This window comes from Leguminivora glycinivorella, chromosome 12 (assembly GCF_023078275.1).
Source record: "Leguminivora glycinivorella isolate SPB_JAAS2020 chromosome 12, LegGlyc_1.1, whole genome shotgun sequence".
NCBI classification, from domain to species: Eukaryota; Metazoa; Arthropoda; class Insecta; order Lepidoptera; family Tortricidae; genus Leguminivora; species Leguminivora glycinivorella.
This window is the reverse complement of record NC_062982.1, coordinates 7,084,347-7,102,316: the sequence shown is the minus strand read 5'-3', so window position 1 is coordinate 7,102,316 and position 17,970 is coordinate 7,084,347. Positions and strand designations below refer to the sequence as shown.

General features: G+C 37.2%; 1 protein-coding gene across 3 annotated transcripts in view; it reads left to right on the top strand.

Moving 5' to 3' along the window:
• The window catches only part of LOC125232208 (cyclin-dependent kinase 14), a 149,225-nt gene that overhangs the window by 118,357 nt on the left and 12,898 nt on the right, over nucleotides 1-17,970 (top strand). For all 3 annotated transcript variants that reach the window (XM_048137842.1, XM_048137844.1, XM_048137843.1), the window contains exons 5-8: nucleotides 1,479-1,570; nucleotides 14,747-14,921; nucleotides 17,313-17,437; nucleotides 17,777-17,913. In XM_048137842.1, the coding sequence (XP_047993799.1) occupies nucleotides 1,479-1,570; nucleotides 14,747-14,921; nucleotides 17,313-17,437; nucleotides 17,777-17,913 (529 nt within the window). The remainder of the gene's footprint in view (nucleotides 1-1,478; nucleotides 1,571-14,746; nucleotides 14,922-17,312; nucleotides 17,438-17,776; nucleotides 17,914-17,970) is intronic.

Below are 17,970 nucleotides of genomic sequence, written 5' to 3'. Positions count from 1 at the left end.
GAGATCGGTGACTGAACGGTTTTATGTAACCGACCCTTATAATCTTTCTGGCTAGCTCTGTACCGAATTTGATTGAATGAAGAGAGTGTCATTATAAACGTCATATTTTCATATATATTTGCATAGAAATTTGACATTGACAGTGACGTTGTCTCTCTTTGACTTTGAAAACTTGAATCTAAATTATGACCTTTTTAAAAACACATAAACAATAATGCAGCTCAACAAACTCAGTTGCATGTTTACGAGTATTTAATAAACTGAAATTTGCCTACACCCACAGCAAATAACAGTATTCATCACTTCGTTTTAATAACATTTGTTTGCCATACCAGTGATAACTCATATCAGCTAATGAAATTAAAAAGGTGGCAGAACTAGCTGACGTCCTCTGGGTGTCGTAAATTATCGGCTTTCCAGACTTGCCTGATAAATGGTTATTTTTGTTTTCGTCGGCGGGGTGACTTCGTCTGGGGAATCTGGGAGCCAATTTGAACTTAGAAATTGTGTCATTTTGACCTCGTTTTATTACAAGCTTTTGACAGCTTGCAATGAAAGTTTATTTGGGTCAAACCTCGAAATATTAGAGGCCCGTAGCCAAGATTATAATCGTTCACGCCCTGTGTGATACGTAATTATCTCACCAATGCGGAAGAGCAATAGAGAGCGAGAGAGACAACTACTATATGCTACAAACGATAGTATTACTTAGTACTCTTGCAATACTACGGTATCATTGAGTTGATTTGATGAAGATATTGATGATGCATATTAGATATTCTGTGTTAACCTTACCGTTTGGGTTCATAAAATTGTCTCGGTGATTACGTATTAGTTGGCTACCTCTTGAATAAGATCCTAGTTTTACATATACTTACTTGTATTTAAGACTAGCTTTTGCCCGCGGCTTCGCTCGCGTTAGAACGATACAAGAAGTAGCCTATGTCACTCTCCATCCTTTCAACTATCTCCACTTTAAAAAATCACGACAATTTGTCGCTCCGTTTTGCCGTGAAGGACGGACAAACAAACAGGCACACAAACTTTCCCATTTATACTTAATATAATATATTATTATGGACTAGTAGATTATTGTCAGCGCAATGTTTAAACGTCGTTTGATTTAATAAATAAATAAATAAATATTATAGGACATTCTTACACAGATTGACTGAGGCCCACGGTAAGCTCAAGAAGGCTTGTGTTGTGGGTACTCAGACAACGATATATATAATATATAAATACTTATATACATAGAAAACATCCATGACTCAGGAACAAATATCTGTGCTCATCACACAAATACATGCCCTTACCGGGATTCGAACCCGGGACCGCGGCGCATACACATTAATATACATTTACGATGCTTTTTTATATATTATAAAATTTATGATAGTGCCAAAAACCTTGGCAACTGGCAGATGCCTCATAAATTAGGCTTTTCACCAGTGATAAACGTTATTTTTTGTCAACAGGGTGACTCTCCGTTCGGCAAATCCGAAGCCTACATAAAGCTGGAGCAGCTCGGGGAGGGGTCCTACGCCACGGTTTATAAAGGGTATAGCAAGTAAGTACTATTTTATTACCTTATAATATTTGGGCATTTTCAGAATTTGGGACACCCCAATTAGCGAAAGTTGTTAACAAAAATTAACTCACTGTCAATTTCGTGACGATAGTGAAGCATGAAATTTCTATAAAAATATTGTTTTTGTGTTAATAACATAAACTTTAAGCGATAATCTACATTCAAAATGTGAAAAAAGTAAATTTGACAGATTTTATGCTTAACTGTCGTCACAAAACTGACAGCGAGTTAATTTTTGTTAACAACTTTCCCTAATGGGGGTGTTCCAAATTCTGAAAATGCCCATATGTGGAAAATAAAGTGCGTATATAGTATATAGCATATATAGGCGTTTCTGGCAGAACGTAATTGCTCTATTTAAACTTTTATTTAGTCTTTAGTCATATGTGAAACATATCCAAAATCACCAGTTTTAGGAAATTTAAAGCCGGAAATATTGATTTCAGGGATGTGAAAACTCTCCATGTTTAATCCCAGATTTGACGACACCTGCTTCTGAAATGTCAACCCCAATCTTATTATTTAATTCTAAACGAATTTTGTTTCTCTTTTGTAATATTTTTTCTTTGCAGAAATATTTAGGTAAAACTAACTTTCCCCTGCTCTTTTTTCCATTATATAAACAATCGCAACAAATAGCCCCGAATCAGAATCAGAATCTCTTTATTTGTAAAAACATAGGTAAGAATAAGAATAAGATTTATTTGTATAACACAGGTGTTAAAAACGGTCTTAATATACAAACAGAGCCTCTGTGTTTTGCCTTTGGGCGTACAAAATTTGTTTCCTTAACTAACTTAAAACTAGTTACTGCTAGTAATTACATGGGTAGTAAATTATTAACTAAAATAAAAATCATTTAAAACATCACAACATTGAATAAGAACATTACATAACCGAAGATCTACACAATTCAAGTAACTACACATAATGCGACTCAAAATAAAATAATACAATTCGTTCAAATGTCATTAAAAAAATATTTAATAGAATTATAAATTTTATTAATTAAATATGCTTTTAATCGTACATTTTAGGTGGTAACAGTACATCAATCCTGGTTTCAATTAGACACCACATAAGGTTATAAATCCTCATATAACAGACCTTTCCCTATTTCCTGGGCATTTAGGAAATAGGGAAAGGTCTGTTATAGGAAGCACTCTACGCGACAAATGAACGCCAATAAGTCAAAGTCATTGTTCGTGTTAAAGCCACTGTTCGTGTATCTCATTTGCTGACTTGGAAACGCCTATTTTGTATCACTTTACCCCCAACGTATCTATACTGTGTGAATTTTTGACATGACAACATAATGGGTATAGTCCCAAAGGAATTAATTTACATATTTTACACCGAAAAATTGTTACCTTTTACTGTAATGTAGCACGAAATGTATCATTACTTTGTATAATCTATTAGAAACGTTACATTTACTGACATGACGTCAAAACAGTATGATGAGTAATACCTACATTGCACCTTGAAAAAATAAATACACTGCCGAAAATCTGCTTTAAAGACGTTAAAAATTATGCGCTATATTTATTAGTTGTGAGTAGGTATATAAAAATATGCCATAAGATTTACAGAGGTCATCACCTAGTTCTTAAATGCTCGTCCATCCTCTTCCATCCTCTTCCAGTTGAGCTATCACAATCGAAACGTACACAAAGTTTAAAAAATATTCGATTCGAAAAATAGTGTGTACCTTGTACACGGAAAACAAAACTCAATCCAACAAAAAGGTTCAAAACCCGACGCGGCGGGTGCGGTCGTCTCGCACGCAATCGGGCCAGACTGCGAACTTTTAAACAAAATACCCTGGACTCTGTAAACTAGAGAGTCCTTGCTCCTTCAGGTCGTTTGCCTGGGGGTTACATTCTTGTTTACCGAATACTGATTGTATAATACCTACACCGTCGTACCTGCAGGATGCCTATTAGCACGATCCTGATTGGTGCCGAGAAGAAGAGAATATGTCGCCGTGAGATATTGGTGCGAAAGACGCCGCGAGATAGACTACCCATCCTTATGTCATTAATACCTCTACGATTAGAAGAAGACGTGTGACCTATTTGGCGGAGACCTATTTCTGCTCCGATGTATATGATGTTGGCTGTTTAACACGAATGGATTGCTAGGATAGCATTTGTAGTTTATGTGGGAACCGCACACTGAACTCACGCCGACGGTACAGTCAACCAATCTGAATCCTAGGCCACTGAAGAACCCTTTTTCACGGTAAAAGTCAAACCGACTTCTATAGCAAATAAAGCACGGGGTCAATACGACACGGTTCTAGAGTGGCCTAGGATTCTAATTGGTTGACTGTACATTTTTCATGCAAATTGCAGTTTAGTTGTTGGCCCTTGGAATGCAATGGAAAAAGAGTCTATGATGGGTGATAACAATTACATAAGGGCATTAAGAACCTAGTTACAATAATAAAAACAATAGTTTATGCATGAATGACGCACGCGCATGCAACTCTGAACCTCTGGACAGTGACGTCCGCCGTATTGTATCCAGTAACAATGTAACCATTCAATCAAATTCAATGTTACCGGCCGTTATGGTGGCTGATGACATTCCTCTATTGATTGTAATCATCACACGCCTTTTGTTACATATTCAATAGCTATTTGCTTGCATATATCACTGAGTTATTTGTCCAGTATTAGTTTCTGATCACGATTTTGCTCGCGTACTGGTTATAAACTTGTGATCATCTGAAGTTAGTGCTGAACGACTAATGTCGACTAATTAAGCTATATGCGTATCGCCGCACTTGTATGATAAAATAATTGTTTGCGTGATTCGCTCTTGTATGATGCCATCCTGATTGATAATGACTTAACAGGCTTGATGGAAAATTGCAGAGGATTTAGCACTAATATGTTTGGTGAAGTCGGCTATTACGTAGAAACTCCTAGATATTCATTTTATTCTAAATCTGCCGTATTTAGTCGAAATTGACATCAATAGGAAACTTACGCTTCAAGTATCACGCTTTATTGAAAAGCTCCTTTCACTAAGCCTTTTCATTATATATACATTTAATATTATTTTCGTTATGAAGCACGTGTAAACCTAGTTACCCTATTGAAATGCCAATCGTTATTGTCGTAAGGAACGATATTACGATATTTGTTTGTCTCTGATCTCTATCTTATTCAATATTACAATCTACTGCTCACGTATCGTATTGCCTGGACGATGTTTTTCGTTACGACGGGAAACACACTTTATTTGCTACGACATAGCGGTACGACCCTATGTTTATTAGGTAACGTTTGGTTCCTGAATTTTTTTCTCTATTTAAAAATAATTGAGCTCACTACTATTTTCCATTTCATTCCAGTAACATGTAATTTCGTTTAATTTGACGAAACGTATACACCTTCACGAATACAAACCTATCGTCATTACATTTAATGAATATTATTATTTTCTTCAAGGAATCATCAACCAAAAAGTACCTAATTTTGCAGAGGTTTAAAACTCATGGTTGCATTTTAATGTGGGTGTAACTCCGGTTTCACATTATCCGATCCGATATCGGATGTCGGAAGGATTTCGATGGAAAAATTCAAGATGGCGCCTGTAATGTATGGGATATCGGTCCACATCGGTCAATCATCATCATCATCATCATCATCATCTGTTCCGAGTTCGATATTTGTGTTTTCGAGCTTCCGTTTGTCCGTATGAGGTGATGATTATTTATGTTTTTTAGGGTTCCGTACCAAAAAGGTACAAAAGGAACCCTTATGGCGACGCTCTGTCCGTCTGTCTGTATGTCTGTCACGTTTCTAAATATCTCGAGAACTACTTACGCTATCGATTTGAAATTTGACAGTTACAGTTAATGTTAAGAACAGTTATGAACATTTTAAACCTCTACAAGCTGAAACTATTATTTTTAAAAATATATTAATATTAATTATAGAAAATGGCCAAAATGGAAGGGGGGCAAACCGTAAATGTCAAGTTACTAGGTCAAGTGGGGTATCGTTAGAAAGAGCTGAAATTGTACATATCAAAACTATTTTTATAATTTTTTTGTAGTGGAAAATAAAAAGAATTATAATTGGAGATATAAGGAAAATGTAAAAAATAAAATACCCCCCCCCCCTTATCTCCCGAAGTTTACCAACGAAAAATTATGACCTTTTACGAAATATTGGTTTTAAGCTAAATTTTACAGGAAAAGGTTTCTGGCCTTAAAAGGTTCACTTTCCCTGGATCTGTCAAATTTGACGGCTCCGGTTTGTTTACACTTTTTTCAAGTGCCAAAAGTACAAAGCATAGGCGTGCGCATTGCAACTTATAATATGGAAAAGCGATACGATGATTACCGTTTCGGTCGGATACGGCGCAAACTTTTGACATCTTGGCTTGGCTAGGCTGTCTGACGTCACAGGCGTATGTAAAACGAAACATGTTGCGGAGGAGTTGAATACGAATATAAATGTATGTTTTATGTGCGAAGTTAAGTGATTAAGGGGAGGGCATCCGAAACGCGAGACGGATGAGATGGAGGGAAGAACGAAACGTTTTATTAAGACGATACAGGAGGTGTCAATTCTCCGTACAAACGCTCTCGACTATTTCCTTCCTGGTTTTTGAAGATAGAGCAATGATTTTTTCAACACAAATTATTATTATTTTTATCTGTGTCGAGCCGTTTTGATTTTTTTATTTTTAAAGACGCTAGAGCCAACAATTTTTTTCCAAAAACGGCCTTTTTCATTATGGCGCAAAAAAAGGTGTGATACTCAAGATTGGTAACAGTTAGCCAAAAAAACTAAACGGGCCGATACAGACTATTTCATTGTTATTCAGATTCTCTTTTTTTCCGATTGGTTAAGTTTTGAAGGAGGAAACAGTCGAGAGCGGAACCTCGATTTAAAGATTTTTTCGCAATATCGTTTAACTGAGACCTAATGGAGAATTTTTTTTTTCGATAAATCTAGTTAATAACACTAGTATATTTAACTAAAATTCCCAAATTGACAGGAGCCCCCCTTTCCATTTTAGCATTTTCGCTTCTGTATCGTCTTAATATGTGCACCTATATGCGATATTGTGTATGTTTAACAAGGTTTTACATGAATATCAAAAAGGGCGTTTCGACTCACGTTTATTATATCGCTGTTGCAAGGAGTGTAACAGCCATAAAGACTAACCTCCTTATTCATAAACGTACTCTAAAGTTATCAAGCGGATAAATTTCGTTTGTCCCTTTCCGACGTATTGGTGTGATAGAAAAGGACAAACATACTTTATCGGCTTGATAACTTTAGAGTACCTACGTTTATGAATAAGGAGGTAACCAGTGTTGTCACATACAATTTGAACAAAATGGTAGACCAGGGTGAAAAAATAGGTAGAAACTGGTAGAATTAGAAACGAAAAATAGGTAGATCTACCTGTTTTAATACCACTAAGGTAAGTCCAGTTTTAATGATTAAAAATGCTTCTAAACTATTAAAAATATATTTATTGGTTTACTTGGTGAGTTCTTTATGGTGTTTATACATGTTTTTGTTAAAATATTTTAAACACAAGCTAACGTCTCCGAGAGCTGCCGCTGTCAGGCTGTCAGAAGTGTCAGTGTCATGTCATTGTCAAATGACACTGTCACTGTCACTACCAGGCTGTCAGTGTCAAAACTGTCAAACATCAAGACTTTCAAGCTGACAGCCACAGATTATTCACTAAACACGTTCCGATTTAAGTAAAATGCTGTAATTATAAGACAGGTAAAACTTAATTTCGTAACACGCATGGAGAATTTTCTACAATAGTAATATTTTTGAAAATAGGTAGATTTAGGACCGAAATAGGTAGACAGGTAGACGGGAGGCAAAATAGGTAGATCTACCTATAAATAGGTAGATGTGACAACACTGGGGGTAACGTCGTGGCTTGCGTGGGCGACGGTCACGCGATGGTCGCGCGACGGCGATGCGACGCATACGAAATCAAACCTTATCGATATGGAAGTATGAGACGCGACGGCGACGGTCGCTCGACCGTCGCCCACGCAGGACACGGCGTAACACTTGACAAAGAATCACAGATTGCTTGAAACGTGTCGCCCAGAGCGAAATAATAGAATAGAATAGAAAAAACTTTATTCAGGACGCTTAAACAATATAAATTACAAAAACATGTCACAATAATTTTATTTAAACGTCACTGAAAAGGTTTCCACTCAGCTTGCTGTCAAAGTATCCAAAAGGTACCTACTTTTTGGATACTTTGACGCTGGTCTTCTGTGGTAACCCTTCCGTTACATTAATACAAACGGAACAAATATGTATAATTTACAGGATATAATATCATAATAACCACAATACAAAGACAGCTTATACTCAAGTAAGTAAACTAAACAGTATAGTGAGCCACGACACATTAATCAACAAACAGGTGTAAAACGTAAATAGAACTGAGCTTTTCAATATTTTAAACATGTGTTTCTAAACGTTAGTTGTCAAAATGAAACTTCGGCCAAACGTTGGTTGGCAAATGAAATTCGGCCAAATATATTTCTGCGAAAAGGCAGAACACCGTCTCAAGAATGTCTGCGCAAACCAAATCAAATTCAAATGAACCGCAGTAAATATTTATCACCCAAAATCATAATGTAAAAAGCCAAGCCAAAATAAGGAAAAGTCTTGTTTGGGATTACTTTGACCCCAGACGTGGACAAAACGACTTTTGTCTTCAACAATCAAGAGGGCCTTTATCATTGAAATGAAATGAAATGAAATGAAATGAAATATTTATTTGTCAATAAAAATGGGTGTACATAAAAGATCTTATTCTATGAAAAGTATCTCCACTTTCAGCCTATTATAGACATACAAATAAAATGACCTTAACAACTATATTTACAAAACTTATAACTATATTTACATTGGGATTTAAGGAATGTCAGGTGCAAAGTGTTCCGAGTTGCCATAATACATTTTTTCCAAACACCACTTGTATAATTCTGATTTGAAATTCGGCAATTCTAGTTCCTTCAGATCATTAGGAAGGTGGTTATAAATTTTTACACACATGAATACTATATTTTTATTAACGAGGGCAGATGTTGTTCCCGGGTAATGTAGGTTTAATCCATGACGAGTATTATACCTCGAGGTGGAGGCAAAACTACAGAAAGAGTTAATGTTACTTTTTACAAATAAACACGCCTCATAAATATAAAGAGAATAAAGTGTTAAAACCTTTAATTCTCGAAAGATTGGTCGACATGAGTCAGTTTGACTGACGCCGTATACTGCTCGCAAGCATTTTTTTTGTAGCAAAAATACCTTTGGAACGTTTGTACTGTTGCCCCATAGTATTAGGCCATACCTAAGATTTGACATTACGTAACCATGAAAAGCCATTTGGTGTAGTATGAATGCTTAGTTGCTTACTTAAATTCATCCAAAGTTTAGATGACGTCAATGAAATCCGATTCCCGTCCTCTATTTATCCAGAGACAACCCTTTCCATTACACAACTGTTCAGCGTCTATTTTTAGACGCCCAAAAGGTCAACATTTATCAATCGTGTCTACGCTGAGCATTTTTGAACTTTGCAAACACACGAACTAATCACTCAATCTAAACAAGGGTTGGGTCGAATACCTATAGAATTCACCGAATATTCGACAGTGTTCGGTCACACCTCGGACACTGGCGATCAAATATATGAAAGAGGCGCGTTCCTAGCACACAGTCTAAGCTCGTGTTGGTGAACGCGTACTATGCTTGTATGAGTGACATATGACAGGTCGACTGTTCGCATTTTTGACAGGCGGTAACTGTGAGGTAACCGAGAAGGGGTGGGCGGCACTTTCAGCGGGGAGCGGGAGTGGCCATACTGTACGATAGTATATTTAAAGTCACATACAGGTCGAACGCGATTAATTAACATTATTTTTACCTTTTGTTGGGTAAAAATAATGTTAATTAATCGCGTTCGACCTGTATGTGACTTTAAATATGTGTACAAAGCGCGAGAACTTAAAGTGTTGTACGATAGTACTCTTTATTATACTGTGGTTCGGTTTAGATCTTACCGAACTGAAAATATTTTGGCTAAGAAGAATTGTTCTAACAAATCATGATGTGAAATAAAACTGTGAAAGTGGAACGCCTCGAGTCATACGTTGACCACAAACGCTGTAAGGAATTACGTTAGAAATACCGGGATGTATTAAAGGTTGAACACGCCAAAATTGAGGCATACAAATTCATTTACTGCTTCGTTAAAATTAAAGGTATAGGAAACGTTTTGATGCCATATAAATCATAAAAAAGCATAGTTTTTAAATATATCAGTAACTTTTGTGAAAAATTTATATATGTAGCGATATCGAACAGGCAACTGAAACAATGCGAACTTATTTTGCACGAAAACACGCAAAATCCAACGCTCAGCTACAGGGATGTGGGTAAAAAATTAAAATTTCCACAATCCACTGTTTGTTCCGTATTGAAGAGGTTTTGGGAACGCTTAACTTTAGAACGAAAGCCAAGAAGTGGTGGATTGCAGGGTATAAAGGATTTAAAAAAAGGAGGACGCATCTTAAGGATATTTGCTTCAAATTGTATGATATCACCTCGTGACGTGGCTAAAAAGTGAAGATGTCCCAATCGTGTCTTCAAAAGGTGAAACGTAGAGCAGGGCTAAGAAATTTTAAAGCACTAAACGGCACCTGGATCGGAATGCAAAACAGAATTCAATAGCAAAAACTCGATCGAGAAAATATACGAAAATTTACTAACAAAATTTGACTTCGTTCTGATGGACGGCGAAACTTACATAAAATCCGAATTCTAAAAAATCCTTGGCCAAGAGTTTAATACTAGCAAAAATAGCACAGAGGCTCCCAAAGCCTGATAAATAATAAAAGATATAAGTTTCCAAAAAAAACCTAGTTTAGCAGGCAATTTGCAGTTGCGGGAAAAGAAGCAGCTCTTTTGTCACTACCGGAACAATAAACGGCAGCATCTATCAAAAAGAGTGCTTACAAGAGCGGTTGCTTCCGTTTTTTAAGAAACACCACTCCTGACCTTTATTTTGGCCAGACCTTGCCGGGTATTACTACGCGAAACCTATCATGGAGTGGTACAAAGCAAATGGAGTAGCCGTGGTACAGAAATATAGCTATACACTAAATTGTCTAGAACTCCGGCCCATCAAGGAGTATTGGAGTATTATGAAAGGGTTTCTTAAAATGAGAGGCGGGAGGTTAATTCCGTGGCGGAGCTGCGAAAACTGTGGACCTGGCGACAAAGAGGTATCCTGACGTGATGGTGCAGACTCATATGAGTCGTGTTCGACGAAAAGTACGGTCCATGGCTTATTCGTCAAGAAACCTTGACTAATTATGATTTGCATTTAAAATAAATTAAATTTGCTCATAGTTAAATCAAACATCTTTTATTTATTTATTATACATTTTTTATAATAAACATTTATGTGTGCCCCACTTTTGGCGTGTTCAACCTTTATAATCGCTGTAAATGGTTCGAAACGTTGTGATGTATTATACATTCATTATACGTGATATTATCAATTTTATAGTTTTACTAGCTTTTGCCCGCGGCTTTGCGTTAGAAAGAGACAAAAGGTAGCCTATGTCACTCTCCATCCCTTTCACTATCTCCACTTAAAAAATAAAAAACCGGCCAAGTTCGGGCTCGCGCTATCTCCAGCAAATATAATAAACTTATTATGTCAATTTATAAAAACTTTATATCATTTTAAAAGACCTTTCCATTGATACCCCACACGGGTATGTACATCGAAAAAAAAATTTTCATCCCTCAGTTACATGTATGGGGGCCCCACCCCAATTCTTTTTTTTTACTATTTAGTGTCATAATTTTGTAGCGGTTCATACAACACATATTCCCATCAAATTTCATCACTGTAGTACTTATAGTTTCCGAGTAAATCGGCTGTGACAGACGGACAGACGGACAGACGGACAGACGGACAGACGGACATGACGAAACTATAAGGGTTCCGTTTTTGCCATTTTGGCTACGGAACCCTAAAAATCACGTCATTTGGTCGCTCCGTTTTGCCGTGAAAGACGGACTAACAAAACACGCTTTGACATGAGTAGCTGTCGCGCTAACCGAAGACAATATTGAAATACGATTATTTGGGAATTTCGTAGTTAAGTATAAACAGATAAAAAAAACAAAGGGCCAATTGTGTACAGTCTTTGAATTAATCAAACACTATACCTAGTTATGGATCAAACATGATTCCGTTACTCACAAAAAACTTGAGAAGGGGCCTATCCTATTGCTATTCTGAAGAATCTTACATTTTAAGAATGAACTATGTTGTGTCTTATATTCTGCACTTTATCAAATAATTTAACCAAATACGAGCATTGGGAGTACCTAGCCGAGGATTCTGCCCATCACTAACTCAAACTATTCCCAAAGTGATTTAGCCCTCTCCTCCCACATTCCTGTTCAGGATAAAGTTCCACACAAAGGACCGAAAGTTGCCGAGCCTATGAATACGACAAAATACAATTCGGTTAGTTGCTTAGCTCATTAACGTTGTACGTACGAACGGGAATTCTTCATGCAATATTCACGGGCCTGTGCCTTGCGAAGAAATGAAGTATGAATGAAAATACATTGTTGCTCTTATGAAGGTTTTACCGCTCCAGACTTATGGGGTTACCAGTTTTTACTGAAGTAAGCTCTGACAAAAATCCAAACTCTATACGAGAACAAGACTAAAGTATCCATTTTACGAATACGTCCGATTTCACCCGATCCGAAGGCCTTTCTGAAATATCTCGGGATGTAGTACGTAAGTATAGAAAAACTGCATGCAATATTGACGGGCGTGTGCCTTGCGAAGAAATGAAGTATGGTATGTACGTACATTGTTACTCTTGTGAAGGTTTTGCCGCTACAGACATATAAGGGTTACCAATTTTTATTGGCGCAAGTCCTGACAAAATTCCATACTATACGAGAATAAAACAAGGCCGTGTGCATTTTACAATTATGTCCGATTTAAATCGTTATTTTGATAAAACGTTTTGTTATTGATAAGTAGCAACCAAAAGTTGATCGACATACGTTGTTGCTATATCTAAGATAGTTTGAGGTAGGCAGATTATCCTAATCCAGATATTGGATTATTTTTCTCAACACAGGTAACTTTATTTTCGACATATCGGGTAAAATTCTAAGCCAGGTAACCCTACTTTGAGCCTCAACTCTGACCTTACCTTACTAGCCGTTTCTGGGTCGGCGTGTAAAATTCAGCAGTGTTAACATTGCACTCATACATCGGCTTATTGCTAAAGCATTATACGCTCAACTCGCTCCAGTATTCCACCGTGCAAGGCAAGCTTTTCTATAAGTAATTTGAATAATCGAAGACTTGTAGACTTGTAGGCCTAGCGTTGTCGCCATTTTTGTACTTACCCTACTAAATATTAATAGATTAAGAAATGAAAGGTTGTCTTATGAAAACAGACCTTTAATGATTTTATGAAGAGCCGGGATTTCGGGCTATTCATCGGTTCAGGCTAAAGCTCTTGTAACATTCAGCTGCAGGGTCAACATTGCGCTCACATAGTATGGTTGGTCAGCATAGCTTATACGTTCTGGTATGCAGACTGCGGATTTCAGGCAGACGGGAAACGGGACGCAAATCGTGGAATTGGACAGTCGAGTTCGGCTCTAATATCGATGCGATATTGTGACTGATATTGCGACTACGATCCCTTATCTACATACAGTCACAGCATATAGTAATAATAAAGATTTATTGTGATAGAAAAGTCGTCACCAAAAAAACGGGAAATCGTGAAATAGATATAAAAGTTAACACAGAGACCAATGTAAAATCCAACGGAACTATTTGCTCTTTAGTATTTATACCTACTGTAACGGTCCTTGATTATTATTAATTCCAGCACTAATTAATTTGAAATTCTATAGGTTCACTTCACTGATTTAGCCTTATTAGTCGATATTAATTAATATAAATTCAGCGCGGTTTAGTACGACTAGAGTTCATGAATGAATTATTACATAATATGATTAAAATATGCATACTTGCATAGGTCCATGCATACATACAATAAGATAAGATGAGATACGATACAAAAGATATCATTTGTTGTATAATTATAGGTTTACATAATGAGTGATATTTTAGTAGGTAGGTGGTATCACTATAATTTGCCTGTCAGGCGTACAGTACAATATTTGTTTACTTAAATCTAGATTAACTATTTACAAGTCTATTACACTCACCCGCAACAACAATCACGCCTGTATCCCGTAAAGGGGTAGGCCGAGCACATGAAACTACTCAAGCTTCAGTGCCACTCCTATATTATGATTAATGACCGGGTAATTTTGAGCATTTTAAAGATATACATACATAAGCGCCTGTATTGGATTGCATTTAAATTAAGAAATCGCAAAGATATAAACCATTTCAATTTGAAATCCCTACGTTTTATATTCAATTAAATTTGCATTTATGTCTTCCAGTGGCATTTTCAAGCGTAAATCTGCCTGGCACCATAAACATTTTATGGCACATATTTTGTATATTTACTGGGCAGTTAAACTGTAGAAAGTCTATACTCTAGCATAAAATTAGTTAACGTAGTTTAACAACTAAACGTACAATGTTCTATGAATGAAAGCTGCTGCTGCAACTTTTTAGCTAGCTATTAGGACGAAGTATTTTAATATAAATCAAAACATTGGGAGACTAACTTAAAATACCCGCTTGAGAATGAATCTTACCTATTTATCTATGGCAATACAAGAACAATTTCTCTTTCTAATGCAGACCTGATATACTATGTCAAACAAGTCTGTCAGTAAATAAGAATAAAGAAAACTAAATGCGTCCTTTTCTTTATGGTGCTAGAGAAAAGGATACTTATAGTTTTCTTTGTTCTTATTTACTGACAGACTTGTTTGACAGAGTATAGCATGAGATGTGTTCTCGCGCGTGATTGTTACCACATTTCGCGCGACATCTTCGACATCATCAAAAATTAAGTCTCACACGAGAACGAAACTTATGGATCCAATCGATACAAAACCTGCCTATAATATGACTTTCCTTCCACAGTTTAACGCAACAAGTGGTAGCACTGAAAGAGATTCGACTGCAAGAAGAGGAAGGCGCTCCGTTCACAGCCATCAGAGAGGCGTCACTGCTCAAAGAGCTCAAGCACGCCAACATAGTCACCCTACACGACATCGTTCACACCAGGGAAACGCTCACCTTCGTCTTCGAGTTTGTGGTGAGTACCAGAAGTAGGCTGCATAACCTGCTGGCTATAACTATCCCTCTCCAGGCGGTTAGTCAGGAGCAGGCATGGCCTTGATGGGTGCGGCGTCTCCTGTCTTGAGTACTGTTCGCCATCACAGAGGTGGCTGAACAAAGAGCTCATGCACCATCGTGCACACCAAGGAGACGCTCCGTTCGTCTTCGAGTTTATGGTGAGAATAACTCTGCTGACAAATAATCATTGGAAATAAATGTTGACTGAAATTTAATAAGATAAATAAATGTGATGAAGTGACTCTTTCCACAAGCAGCTCTTGTCGATTGGAACAGTCAGAATGAAAGGATAATATTATGTAATAAATTGTATCATTTACGCTGGCTTCGGATAAACATGAGATTAGACCTAATGTGGGGTTTTCACACTTTTTCATAGATAACGCAACTAATATTTACCTATTAGTATGATCAGTTGATAGTTAATTGATATTGATAGTTCATAATATGAAACTGGCATTGATCAGAATAAGAAATCAATACAAAACGCACCCTATCTATTAAACTAAGTAGCAAGTCTCATAAGGAAAATGGCGCAAAATCCACAAAAGCGTCAACTTCGCGAGTACTAACGCATCCTTTATCTATCCAAACTCATTTCTTTCCAAACTTCCTTCCTAATTCACAAACTTCCAACTTCGATGTTGTTTTAATTGAGTACTCCTGTTCGGATCCATCTCAAAGGCGGGATACATGAAAAACGTTTCTATGGTAAATCCAATAACTCGTTGGAACTCGTTACCCAACTTTTGGCTTTTTAATTGACTACTCTCGTTCAGGATGCGAATCTATTTACTCGTACCGTTGTAAATGTATTCTGCTGGTTTTATGGAACTTTGGGAATAAATCAAATCGTTTTCATCAGTACGCCACTAAACGTACCTAGTGGTTTTTTTAAATTATACTACTAGCTAAAGGCAAAGACGTGGCCTACGATGGAGTGAGCTTCGCCCAGAAGAACCGTTATCGAATCCAGTTTTTACCACTGGAGAGTTCCGTCACTATTCTTTGGTATACTAATTACTAACATCTTTTTAGGGTTCCGTAGTCAACTAGGAACCCTTATAGTTTCGCCATGTCTGTCTGTCCGTCCGTCCGTCCGTCCGCGGATAATCTCAGTAACCGTTAGCACTAGAAAGCTGAAATTTGGTACCAATATGTATATGAATCACGCCGACAAAGTGCAAAAATAAAAAATGGAAAAAAATGTTTTATTAGGGTACCCCCCCTACATGTAAAGTGGGGGCTGATATTTTTTTTATTCTAACCCCAACGTGTGATATGTTGTTGGATAGGTATTTAAAAATGGTTTACTAAGATCGTTTTTTGATAATATTTATATTTTCGGAAATAATCGCTCCTAAAGGAAAAAAAAGTGCGTCCCCCCCCTCTAACTTTTGAACCATATGTTTAAAAAATATGAAAAAAATCACAAAAGTAGAACTTTATAAAGACTTTCTAGGAAAATTGTTTTGAACTTGATAGGTTCAGTAGTTTTTGAGAAAAATACGGAAAACTACGGAACCCTACACTGAGCGTGGCCCGACACGCTCTTGGCCGGTTTTTCAATTTCAAATTTTACGGTTTTACCCATTTTTAGTCTTTCGAATAGCCTATTTAGGGCTCCATTTCAAAGCACTAGTACTAGTGTTTTTAGTAATAATAAACTCATATGAGACGCTTGGCTGACTGATCAAATATATTTCCAAGGCGCTTGTAATAAAATTACCTTAGTATCTCCGTGTTTCAATCTCACATTTCACAATGCGTGAAGATTCACTCTGTATCTATACGGAATGATTTCCAGTTTTTCTATTCCACTGGAGTTAATGGATTGGCTCCGGGAAAATAATTTCTATTTCGTTCTGTAATATCTGTCTTATCACGATTACGTAGAACAAACGGGAATGACTAGGAAATTATCTATTAACGCAGAAATAGACAAAGTAGATATATATCATACGAGACAGTAATACTGGATGAACTGGATCTATCACTGTATAAATAAGGGAATCCCTCGCTACCTGTTATTTTTAGGAAATGAGCAGTTAGACTATATACAATTAGGTACTTCCTGTTTAGGTCCTTCATAGAAAGGTAGAATTTGGGTCCTTAAATCCTACTGTGCTTCCACACTTCCATTTTGAGTTTTGACAACGTTAAATTGCTTCCCCTCCAAGCACACAGACAGAGGGATTATTAAAAAAACACTTGAGGAGGAGTATCGCCGCGTGAGTGACAGTTGCCGTGGTGTGAGAACTATTTATATACTCGTTCTACGTTCTAGTAGTGAAGAAATATTGAAAACGGCTAAAATATGTAATTGACTGATTGTATGCTTGTTGTACAGGACACGGACCTATCGCAATACATGGAGAGGCACCCCGGCGGGCTCAACCACCACAACGTCAGCCTGTTCATGTTCCAGCTCCTGCGGGGCCTGTCCTACTGCCACAGGAGAAGAGTTCTACACAGGTACGAGTTATATTCGCACTTACACGGAACAAAGGTACCTCGCGGGTCAACCACGCGGGAATGTACCTTTGGTGTTTTCACATTCGCGAGAATGAAAATGTGTGTCCAGATCTGCATGCAAGTTATCACGCGTGTTTCCTATTGTGCGAATCTTGTATGTTTGTTCTAATTACGTAGGCGCGATAATGCGTGACTACTTGTGTAGGGAACGCAATCTCGAATAAGTTTAGCGACTTGGGATCTCATGCATTCGTTCGCTGGCTGTATAGCACCTGAACACGATTTAACCCATTACATATACATTTTCTGCATTCAATAAACTATTTTTTTTTGTTACAGAGACGTGAAGCCACAAAACCTACTAATAAGTTTACAAGGGGAGCTGAAGCTTGCGGATTTCGGATTAGCGCGGGCGAAGTCTGTCCCTAGCCACACATACTCACACGAAGTCGTCACGCTGTGGTACAGGCCACCGGGTAAGATTATGATTTCTATATTTTCTATCCTCTGGACGTCCTAAGTGCCGCTAAATA